The 12,771-nt window shown below is 38.8% G+C and overlaps 1 protein-coding gene across 1 annotated transcript in view; it reads left to right on the forward strand.

Moving 5' to 3' along the window:
* Nucleotides 1-12,771, forward strand: part of LOC149782081 (tyrosine-protein phosphatase non-receptor type 11-like) — an 85,257-nt gene that overhangs the window by 45,987 nt on the left and 26,499 nt on the right. Inside the window, exons 6-7 of the mRNA XM_089933517.1 lie at nucleotides 509-625; nucleotides 1,055-1,171. Of these exons, the coding sequence (XP_089789643.1) occupies nucleotides 509-625; nucleotides 1,055-1,171 (234 nt within the window). The remainder of the gene's footprint in view (nucleotides 1-508; nucleotides 626-1,054; nucleotides 1,172-12,771) is intronic.

Here is a 12,771-nt window from a genome sequence, read left to right on the forward strand (position 1 = left end):
ACTTAACTGAGTTGTAACTGAACTGGTCGTGAGTTATATTAAATGAGTTCTGACCAGAATATTCCTTCTTTTGTTGTAAGTTTCATTCGGGTGCGTGCCATAAACATATTTGTTTCTTACTTTTGTGTACTTTAAAGGTGTGAGAGGGCATATTGGGTTGTTTTTGTTATTAATTTTATTGATATTTGTCAACACTCAAAGTGCCATTTAGTGAGACAATATTACATGAAAATTTTTAATCTTAATATTGCCAGTAATAGCTTGGTTTCTATTGGTGCTTCCTAACTCAGATATTTGATTTTTATTTTTTTTTTTAAAATAGTTACGTGTTTGAGTTGAAGAGGTTTTGATGCATGAAGTACCTTTAACGTCTTTTAGGGACAGAAGATCAGAGATCAGGTAAGAGTAAAAAAAGATGAAAAGTCATTATAGAAGATGATGGTGTTGCTGTTATTATGATTTTCTGGCAGTTCATTTGTTACCATTGTTAACTTGCTATGCTTTTCAGGGTGTAAAGTTTGATGTTGGTGGCGGTCAGCAATTTGAAAATCTAGTAGACCTTGTTGAACATTACAGAAAAAATCCAATGGTGGAAACATCAGGAACAGTTCTTCATGTCAAACACGTAAGGTTTTGCTCTTTATCTCTCTCAACAGTTTAGTTCCTTTCAAGTTCAGTACATCTGTCCCTGTATACTGTGAAAATAGGCATTCATAATAAAAAAATAAATAATCGTTCTACATCAAATTTAAAACGTCTTGTATTTCTCTCGTATATATCTGTCAAGATTGAAAGGTCTCACACTTCCATGAATATGTATTACCTCTGATCTTTGAGCTATTCAATTCGTTTTCAATGAACGTAATATTGTTCTAGATTTGAACCATCTATCCTTGGCATGTTACTGATGTCTTTCATAATGTACTATACTGAGATTTGTACACAAATTTTGTAACGGACTCGCAACAAAAGCTAAGCGTTTCCTATTTTGCTTAGCATTTGTAGAACAGAATTGAGAACAAAAGATTATTGTTAATGACTTTTATTTCCATAGCCATTTTATGCCACGCGGATTGCTGCCAGTGGTATTGAAAACCGTGTGAAACAGCTGCAGAAAGACACAGAGTTGGAGCAAAACCAAAAAAAAGGTGGATTCTGGGATGAGTTCGAGGTGAGATTTTATTTTTGCAGATTATGATAAATAGATCATTAGTGTAGCAACTTGAATTCTTACATTGTAGAGTAAAATTAATTTAATCTGATTTGTCAGTATAGTTTATATGAAACTGTAGTTAGATGATGTATATACATTATATGTATGACACCATTGTCAGATGCATATAATATTGCCTCCTATATACAGTATTATACTGAGGAGTACTCTGTCATGTACCTCATTATAAGGCAGTCTCACTCTAAGGTGGTATACTACTGGCTCCTATATACAGTTTTGAGGGAATATTTTATTGTGTAATTCATTGTAAGGCAGTCGCACGTTTAGGTGGTATAATATTGACTCCTGTGTACAGTGTTGAGGGAGTACTTCATTATAAGGCAGTCTCACTCCAAGGTGGCATATCGGTACTTTGGCTCCTATGTACAGTATTATAATAAGGGAGTACTCTTTCATGTACCTCAGTATTAGGCAGTCTCATGCTAAGGTAGTATGCTATTGGCAGCTGTGTACAGTATTATAATACTCTATCATGTACTTCATTATAAGGCAGTCTCACTCTAATGTGGTATTAAAGATGTAAAAAGTTTGGAAAACTTCTACCAGGTACCCATCAATCCCAAAAGATCTGTTATCTGGGTACCTGACTCAAATTGTATTACAGTAAATGTGTATGGACCTGAACTGCTTTGCGGTAGCTTGATGAAGGCACGAATAGTATGCAAAAGTGTATTTTTTCTGTGATTGAAGTGTAATTAAAACAGGTGCTCGTTTAGCATTTACCGGTATAAAAGTATGAAAAAATAAAAGGAACAAACAGTTTAAGAAACTGAAATAAATGAAGAAAATTAGTAATGCTTCCGAAGACTAAAAATTAATTTAAAATTATTTAAGTTGGCACAAATAAAAATGTTTCAAATGTACCTGAACTGTTCATTGGAAGCCATAATGTTTCTTAAAATGATGTACAGCTGCCGATAGATGAATGTGAAGGATATGTCTGCCCAGGTGACATGCTTTTTACCAACTGAAATGGTTTGAAAATAGGTATGACAGCTAGAGCAAGAAACCATTTGTCATCAGTCATTTCCAGAGATGATGTGTAAATATGGGCTGTGAGAGTCGCATCAGACAATATTGCCCTAGTGACCTAGCATAGTTCAACAAGCTCTTGTAACATCTCCAGTGATGAATTCAACCTTGCATAACAATCTAGTATCTCTCTATACACATCCTTTTGTCTCAATCTTTTAAATGGTGTTTACTTTTCATGCAAAGCCTGTGCAGTAACTGTACTATGTTTAAAGTGAGCAGCCAGTCGCCTGGTGGCACCCAGCATCTTTTCAATGGCTCTTATTTTAAGAGCAGCATTAACTGTCAAATGCAGCATGCGTGAAGCAATGCTGATCTGGCCAATGATCCAAATTATTCAGGGCCAAGGTGATGTTTTAACCATTATCATGTACCATTGCAGCAATTATGTGAGCTGGTATTTGCCGTTCATTAGCATTCTCCTCCAAGTGGAGACTGATGTTTTCACCATTGTGTTGCTCAGGCATTTCCCTTGTGTGCAAAACAGCTGATTCCAGCTGCTAGTCAGGACTTATCCAATGAACTTTGATGCACATATATGCGATATTCTGTATGGATGTCCACATATCAGTTCTGATTGCTGTGATCTCTGAGTTCCCCCAACTGGAGTTTTAATTTTTGTAGCCCCTTGCGTATAACGTACTTTGATCAATGCTGTAGTTGTTGTTTGTCATTTAACTTCATAATTGGGCTCTAAAAATTTGATCAGACTGCAGAAGCCCTCACCTTCCACTTTAATGATTGGCCTGCAATCATGTGATATAAATGCAGCAATTTTCCTGTCCATTTCCATTTCTCGTGGTTTTGATAATTTGGCTTTAGAGGCCTCAAAAAAGATGCAATGCTTGGAGTGCTAATGCTTTTGCTACTAGTGTTGTCCACATCTATGTTATGGGTTCCAATGATATGGAGTCGCATGGTACTCATATTATCATCTTTAGCGTACAGACAGGTTGCATTGAGCACTATTTTAATTCAGTCGATTCGCATATGCCCACACATTCGATGTATTACCCATTTTTTATATTTTAAAAGTAATTGATTTTAAATTGCTGCACTATCCTTACCTTTCTGAATACATTACTGTGCAATGATTATCTAATAATATGAAATGCCAGGTGTATACTCATGTAATTTCCCAACGAGTGACACATTCTCTATCTCACCAACAGAATTGTTAGAGCAATTCAAGCTAACAACTAGCATCAGCAAAGATAAAAAGAAAATTCCCTCTAACTACATACACTTACTGATGAAGGTAATATTTGTTGGGAGTGGAAAGATCGGTATGAATATTTAAAATCCTTTTCAGTGTTGGCTTCTATATTTCTTCTTCGAATACATTACCCAATCATAGTACCTGAGGAGAAATACCACTCGCAAATCCAGCCCTCCCAGATACTACTTTTAGCTCAAGGGAGCTAACAGTTGTCTTCCGACCCATTGGTGGCCGGGCAGATTGATCTACCTTTACATATAAGACTTGATGGCAAGGCGTAAGGATATGCCAGTTACTACTTCCGCTTGTGCCCAGAAGCTTGTTCACGTCACAAGAGACCATGCAGTGCCAAAGCTATGTGGAAGATATGTCACTTCAATTTGGAGGAGTTTATTTTCACTTCTAAGGAAAGAAAGCTCCATCTATATTTTCAACTCATTCGCTCTTTTTCTCACAACAAAGTTCTGCCTTTATAAATTAGTCCCATTTTGTCATCTTCTCACATTGGGTACTTGCAAGTGGAGCTTAAGCGACTTCACAGTCCGTTCACTTTATACTTAATTTTGCATTGACATCTCTAGTGCTCATATAACTCCTAAGTATGTGCAATTTCCTTAATAACGGCAACATATTAGCAAGTCTTTTAATCCAAGGCTATCATAGCATATGGGCTCCATTTTAGTGTAGTTACTTGTACGGGCAGTCTCTGGGCATTTTTTCCCCAAAAGTATTGCCTCATAATGGATTTTGTCGCACCTACCAGGTATATCTCGATAATGGTACCTTTATTCCAGTCTTCGTGAAGGTTGTTTGTGTATAATGTAGATACTAGAATATTCTGTATTTATACCGTATAGTCGGACACGTACATTTCGGCGCTCTATGCATGGTTCATTCAGTCACCTCCTGTGCATGCATGTTTATGTAGGCGACCCTTGAGTCATGTTTATCTGCGTAACTTTATATCATGTTGATTGAACACTTATTTGGACGCACGTGTAGCCCACGTCTTCATAGTTAGGTTCGGGCTACGTTATTTACATGCGTGCGTGTCTTTATGCTCTGAAGAACCTCTTATATATGTACAATTCTTTTCTTTTTGTGTATCAAGGTGAGTTCTTTTACCATGGTATTTTTTAGCCTTGGAACACCATGCTTCAATGATTCTACCTGTATAGGTCATCCTTGACCCTCATACAGTTAAGCATGGTCGTTGAAATCGTCTGCTTGCAAGTTTTCCCAGGTAACCATTATTTGTATAGCACTGCACCCACAAACAGGTGGTAATGTCAAATGGTATGCAACATAACATGTGCAGGCACACAGGTTTGTAAACAGGTGATATTGTTATTATAGCTTACCTGTACGCTTCCCTACCTTATTAGACATTAATTTCTGGGTCACTTTCTTAATGAATTAGCTCAGCACAGACATTGCGTTCTAGAACAGGGCTACAACGTTATCTGTCTTGCTTTTTTGTCTTACAGATTAGAACTATGGGCAAAGCACAGACAACATGCAGCTCAAGACCAAAGGCATCAATAGACTGCATACTTATTTCTTCTGCAGTGTGAACCTTTTTGGAAGCAAGGGAGATAATTTAACTTACCCTTTAACCACCAAGTGCCGGACATTGATACGCTCAGAAAACGATTCAACACCCAAGTCACCACCACAGCCTCGTCTTTTTTGGATGCCTCCCATACCTTGCCTCCTTGGGGTACGACATGATTCCTCGTACAGAATGGGACAAAGCTAACAAACAGCCAAGTTTCCTTTCATTCAGGAGACATATGGACAGGTTATATGGATCAAATATACCATAACCTACCCCAACTGATCATCCTAACGACATTTTTCTCACTCTGTTGGTCTATTTCCATTGTGACCGGCCTAGGCCATATACTAGGGATCACGAAGGGCCAATCATCAATATTACAGGCACAGTCAGTAACAGCCCGAGTTTGCAGTATGTCGAACACAACTTGTACAGACATGTGCAGGGACCAGTCTAACTCGTACCACTTCATAACACTCATTCAACATGATACTACGAGTAGACCCTCATGCCTCGACATATTTAACCTCACAATGTATCTACACTCTGCCACGAAAAGATCCCTTTCACTCAGCGACTCTCTTAAAATCATGGTATCTAATTAAGGGCATTCTACATGTTAAATGAGTGATAGACCACATCACTCTTCGCCAGGTAAGTCCTAATGTGTTACATGGACTGTAGTCCTATCCACACAAGTGGATGATATTGATCATTCTACCAGTATCGTCAATTCTATCCTACACAAGGGCACAGGAAGCTTCTGCCTTCCGACCTGCACTGAGGATGTGTTTCTGCCACCGGAGCTATGTCCTCTTCCAGCTCCATCATCAACATACACTAGTGCTTCAGCATCTGTTGATCTTAACAACGAATGGATGGTTCAAACGTAGTGACATGTGCAGTCGTTGCAGAGTTATGGACTTTCTGGCCCACCTTTATCAACAGTTTGTTGACGGTTCTACATTTACACTCCCACCATATAATCATTAGGTAACCCAGCATTGACAGTGATCTTGCCGAGTTGGGGATAACATAACCACACTCTGTACGCATGGATCGGATGGCCTTTATTTACACTTCAGATTTAGTGCACAATATTGTTAACGTAATTCGCTGTGGGACTTTTATTTATCTGACATTATTTCCCTGGATATTTGTAAAGCGACATAACATACCTTATCTTAAAACTCCATGCAAAATACCTATGGAATACATGGAGTCAATCGCAAGCTCTTAACGCGAGCTTGGTCCTCTACCACTCTAATTAACATCCCAATGGATGAGTCCACTAAGAAGCCATCAAGAGACATGTTTCCCTCCCTCTGCAACCACAGAGTCGATACAGGGATAGCACTTGGATTCAAGAATAAGGACCCAAGAGTCATTTGTTGGACATGAACCTCTGAAAGCCATCCTATCATAGCTCCACCAATTAAATACCATGCGGATATTGCACCGAGGTGGTTCTATTGTTCATTCAACACCTTTTTCTTGGCCTCAATGGCAAATGACTCTCTACATCTGGTCATTGGCTGAAACACCCTCGATTGTTTTTCCATGCCCCTCCGTTCCCTCCAGGAACCCTACAACACATTTTGAATGATATCCATGAGGGAGACTTTGCCTTCACTCTGGGCATGAATGGGACATACTTTCATGTCTCTTCACAGGCTCCAAGGATGTTCCTGAGAATTGCATACAAAATAGTATATCAATTCAGAGCAACCCATTTGAGACTCCTTGTTGGCGCTAGGGTCTTCATTCGTTTGATCAATCGAGTAATGGTGCACACCCGGACAATATCATTGACAGCAGCCTCATGTAACCTGTACAACATCCTGAAGCAACATTAGTGGACTTCTCATTAACAAGGAAAAATCCAACCTAATAGCATCTCACTGATTCAGTCACTTAGGTATGGACACATACTTTGTCTCCCTCAGCATCGGGTTTTGAAATGACTCATGGTAGAACCTTTCTTTCGAGGAATTCTATCTGCATGGGACTGCTTAACGGGGCAGCGGACATCATCTCTCTCGGTTGTTTTCTATTGCCTTGCTACTGTTTTTGTCTGCACGAATGGAGTCCGCAAGTTGGTCCACTGAACCATCCGCTCAACATCTGCGCCTATTCAAGGTTCCATCAACAGAACTTGGAGCAACCTAACTTGGCTCACAGTGGGTATCCATCTACACGTCCACCCACTCGAGATTACATGCTATACCCATGCAAGTACTAACTTCAGGAGAGCCGGCACACTGCCACAATTTCAGGACACCAGCGGTACATGATTTCCCTAGGAATGACATCTACATATCAATAGTTCAGGAGAGGACAGCCAATGTGAAAGCCTTTCATTAGGGGCAAGAATACATAAGAGGCAAAGGGAGTTCTCATTCTGTCTGACATATCTACTGTTGTGACTTTTCTCAACAAGAAGGATTTTCTCTAGACTTCAGTGTTAGTTCATCTACAGCAACGAGGAGGATCCCAGTCCCCAGACCTTTGTGTCAGTGTGGGGGACTTTTCTCAAATAATAAAGAGGAACTCAATCATATAATGGTGATTATTTCCAATAACAAGGATCCCAGTTGCCAGACCTTTGCTTCATGGTGTGCAACTTGTTGAAGTGGTGTTGTCATCATCAAGAATTTCAATTTCTCTTCAGTGCACTGATCGTCCCTTCGTCATGGAACAATCGACTAGGAAAGAAGGAATGTTCTCTCCATCCCTCAGCTCTCACACAGATCTGCACTAGATGGGATCAACTGTTGGATGACTTGTTGCGACAATAAGGTATACCAAACCCCATTCTTTGTCTCTCCTGTCCCAGACCCAGCAGCTTGGGCAGTGGGTGTCCTGCCGTTGGATAGGACCAATCTTAACTCATACACCGAACACCAATACCTCTGATTCCAAGTGATACAACAAACAAGGGAACCAGCCTGTGACTCATTTCATTGCTTTCCGATAAGAGAAGTTGTGGATCGACGACCTCATCAATCTGGCATCAGAAACCATGTGGAAGATTCGGCCTTTCCATCATCTACTCAAACAACAACATGGCATTTGTTCATCCCTGCCCGGAGCTCCTGAACCTGCACATCTGGATTACATCAAACAGGCTCTCAGACAGAAACAATTGTCTTAACCAGCTGTGGAGATAATCGCTGAGGTGCGGCAGCTATGGAGATAATCCCTCAGGTGCGGCAGGCCCTCCACTCTAAAGCATACGCATCCACATGGCACTTTGCACCCACTGGTGCACAATGAACATATCTTACTTCTCCAGGCATTGATATAGCAGATAGCTAATTTAATTCTCTGGCTCTTTGAAGAGAGAAAATTAGCTCCGAGTATGATCAAAGGCTATCGCTCAATGATAGCAGATACATTTTGTCATCATGGGCGTGAAGATATCGGATAAAACAAGAGCATATCTGATTTACTTGCAACTTTGAGTATACATGACCTAATGTTAACCCTCTGCCTCGAGAGGAACCTAACTTGGGTATTAACCAGACTGAACAAGAACCCTTTTGAACCAGTTTCTTGAGCATCTTTGGTGCATCTTTCCTACAAGCCTGCTTCCTCGTGGCCTTAGTAACGACAGGCAGAATTAGCGAAATACATTCTCTGTCCTCAGACCCCAATTACCTGCAGCTTTGATAAGATGAATCAGTCTTTCGTATGATGGCATCCTCTTCCAGCAAGAACTGTCGCCCTTCCATGGGTAACCAGTCTTTTCTCATGAAACTTGATTCATCTAGACACTTCATCTGAGGGCCACTTACGAGGCCTTGTTGGATCTTTGAATTGATAAATTAATCGAACGGAGCAGGTGCATAGAGGGAGATCTCACAATTTGCTATCTCTTAAATTATGTCAAGATGATATATCAGCTCAAAATAACTAAACCTGAATGGTTCAGCTAACTTTTTTTATATATTTTGGCTCATGAGGTTAGGGTAGTTGCCACCAGCCTAGCATTCAAATGGAACTGTTTTCTAACCATCATCATTCAGGATGTGGGATGGAGATCGGAGTCCACATTTTCTTGCTTTTATCTCCCGAGATTTATCATCGCAAAGGGCCCAGTTCAATCTGGTAGGACCCATATATGCAGCTCAACAGGTCACATTTCCAGGACGATAGACAGCTTCTTAATACGTGGCTTCATGACTTCCACAGGATTTGTGTGGGGAACATTTTTTCCCTTTTGAAGCTGCGCCCTTTCAGGTAGAGTCTACTCCAGTTGGGCTACTTAGAAGCTGTCTCTCCTACCTTGGTGAATTGGAGATTTTATCTCTGGGGTAAGAGGATGTACCTCCCTCCCAACTCTTGGTTATTTTCCTAAGGTATTATAATTGGGGAATGTATTTGAAAACGAAACCAATTGTTTATTGTAAAATGTTTCTTCGAAAATACTTACCCAGTCATAATACATATACACACCCCATCCTCCCCCCAGTTATATGCATAGCAATCATGCCTTCTGCTCCAGTACTAATTTGCATATCCTTACGCGTTGCCGCTAAGTCTTAAATGTAAGGAAAGATCACTCACTCTGCCAGACCACCAATGGGTCAACAGACAACTTTTAGCTCCCTTGAGATCAAAGTAGTATCTGGGAGGGCTGTATTTGTGAGATAACGGTAGTTCTCCTAAGGTATTATGATTGGGTAAGTATTTTCGAGGAAACATATTTTACAATAAAAAATGGTTATTTTGTACACTCTCTTCCTCAAAATGATAAGTAATCTTTTTAGACATTTTTTCGTACTTGGAAGAAACAACTTTTTTTTACGTACCGACTTCTTGGTAAAAAGGTATTGACTTAGAGGTGGGCAGGTATGATTGCTTGTCGATCTGAAATTAGTTTTTTTTCCTCACATGAATTAAACAGGTACCCTATGGCTCATTTTATTACCCAGGTAATTATGAACGGGCGGGTACCTGTTGGCATCTTTAGGTAGTATACTATTTGCTTGAGGGACTACTCTATCATGTACCTGATTATAAGGTGGTCTTACTATAAAGTTGTATACTATTGGCTCCTATGTACAGTAATATATTGAGGGAGTACTCAGTTATGTACTTCAATATAATGCAGACTTGCTGTAAGGTAGTATATTACTGGCTCCTATGTACAGTAATATTGTAAGGAAATTCTCTGTCATGTACCTCATTATAATGCAGTCTTGCTGTAAGGTGGTATACTATAATGATCCCATGGACAACATTATAATGAAGAAGTATGGTATCATGTATTTCATTATAAGGTAACATCGCTGTCAAGTGGAATACTCTTTGTCTTCCATGGACAGTGATATAATGAAGGAGTACTATGTCATATACTTCATTATACATTATAAGGCAGTCTCACTACAAAGTGGAATACTCTGGCTACCATAGACAACACAATAATGAGGGAATACTGTACTGGCCTTGTTGCAAATCAGTTATGTGATCAGTCTGCAAAGAGTGTACTTTCATTGTATTACTATGGATTTTTTCTTTACTTTGAGACTTGCTCATGTGACGAATCATTTGTATCCTCACTATTGTTGCAAAATAATACTGACCTCGTGTTAAAGAGAATGAGCGAAATATTTCTAGCGACAATTCAATTTTGATTTTTTTCATTGTCTTGTCAAAATAATAATAGATTTGTCATTTTCTAAAATTATGATAATAAACATATGCGAGAGTCTTTTACCAAAACATTATTAACTTTAGTGGTTATAGACAAGCGGATCTTAGGGAATGGTACGTTGTCAGTCCATTAGCACAAGTTTGTTATCGCTACTTCTCCTAAACTACTATTTGGAGGAGTGCTACGGAGCATTACACTTGCATTTATTGAATGGTCTAGTTGTACCCAAATGAACATGATGTCCAATATGGCCACATGAGCAGTTTACAAAGTGTATGAAATTGTCCTCTGTTGTACAGTGAAATACCTTCTTTGAAGACTGGTTTGTATTTTTTTAAATACGGAATTACAGACTTGTGACAACAATGTTTTTCAGGTTTTTAGCGGATGTTTTTCATTAAACATAGCATTGGTTGTTGCATGTGGTTGAACATCATAAATGCCAATCATTACGCTTTTGGCGTAATCTTTACACTTTCTCTTCACTAACTTACACCGAATGCGTAAATGTGTTAGGATTACGCGTTTTCATTATATCCCCCTCCAGAGAAAATTAATAATTTGTTTTTTTTATTTTCATTAACATTCCAATAATCCCACAGACCGTATTCTAGAAATGCCGGTTTATGTATAACTAAGACATAAGAACAAGCATGTCCGCAGACTTGATTGGACTTTGCTAACAGTATTATGTTCTATTAATAGTAGCTCCCTTTTTGTTTTTTAAAAAAAACATGCTGGGTCTATTTTAATGTAAACTTTTGACCTCGGTTTCCATTTATAGCAGTGCATGTCTTAGTTAGGAGAGAACAGGCTGGTTTTCTAACATGTAATCTTTGCCGCAGATTTTTTGTTCAAATTCGTATCTGGTACAAAACCAGTATGTAGGTATTTGGCGCTAAAAGTCAAGTCAGACTTATTCTAGTCGATGCGTATGTTAGAGCAAAAATGTTTTTAAAACAATTTCACAGATGGATTAGGAAAAGATTAAAAATCGATTCAGAAATGAATACATGAATTGCACAATACAGCGTTCCATTCTGGGGCAGCTTTACCCAGTCCCGTGCATGCTGTGTAGAAAATATTTTAATGTTGGTCATGGTGGTTAAACAACAAAAACCTAGAATTATCTCGTTTTAATAATTCCAATACTAAGGTAACTTCCTTTTTACAGCAGAACTAAATTGTGAACATGAATTTTATAAATGCAGAGGCATTCTATACTGAGTTCTTAATACTACACGGAGAACGCCAAGCGGTAGAAAACTGCATTTGTCCTTTGATTCCTAATTGCAGAAAATATGCATCTGCAAAAACAAAATCATGTAATATTGTTAGGTGACTAGCAAAGATACTTCACTTAAAATTGTAGAAGCTATGAAAATTGGGCCGTTTAGAATTACAACAGACAGGAGTAGTGATTATGATGACAAAAAGTCGTACGCCAAAATTGTTTGCCCAGTCTGTGTAAGAGACTTTGACAATGAAAAGGGCAAAGCCAGAGTGCTCATCTTTAATTACCAGAATTAACAGCAGATTCCCCTAGATCAAAAATTTGCTTGATAATGCTTTGAATAAAAATAATTTGGCAGAACAATGGGTTTTCAGATGATGCTGCAACGGTGATAATTGGAATTCATAAAGGAGTTCCATTCTATATTTTGAAAAACGTCTCCATCTTTGTTCATATCAGGTTGCCACTGTCATATGATGCAACATACTGCAGGAAAAGCTGCTAATAAATCAGAAGGAGAACTCCTGAACTATCAAGTTAGCACTCTACCTGAAAATGTATTTCAGGTGAACAGAGTTGGGTTTTTCATCTTATTTCCCAGCTAAAAGACCCAGTAGCTGGAAGATATAAATTTCCTTTCTTTGTCAGGTCATGAAAGGAATATTGGTTCTTTACCATTCTAATGCTGACTATGAGAGATTGTTCAGCATTGTTAACAAAAATAAAACTGAATTCAGATCCAAGTTTTGTAAACCGGCACTTAGTGCTCCTCTGGTGTGCATAACATTCATAGTCTCAGCTGGTACAAAGTGTTTTGAAATGCAATACGAGTCTG

Source organism: Sinohyriopsis cumingii, chromosome 15 (genome assembly GCF_028554795.1).
Source record: "Sinohyriopsis cumingii isolate HCF-2022 chromosome 15, ASM2855479v2, whole genome shotgun sequence".
In the NCBI taxonomy this organism is placed as follows: Eukaryota; Metazoa; Mollusca; class Bivalvia; order Unionida; family Unionidae; genus Sinohyriopsis; species Sinohyriopsis cumingii.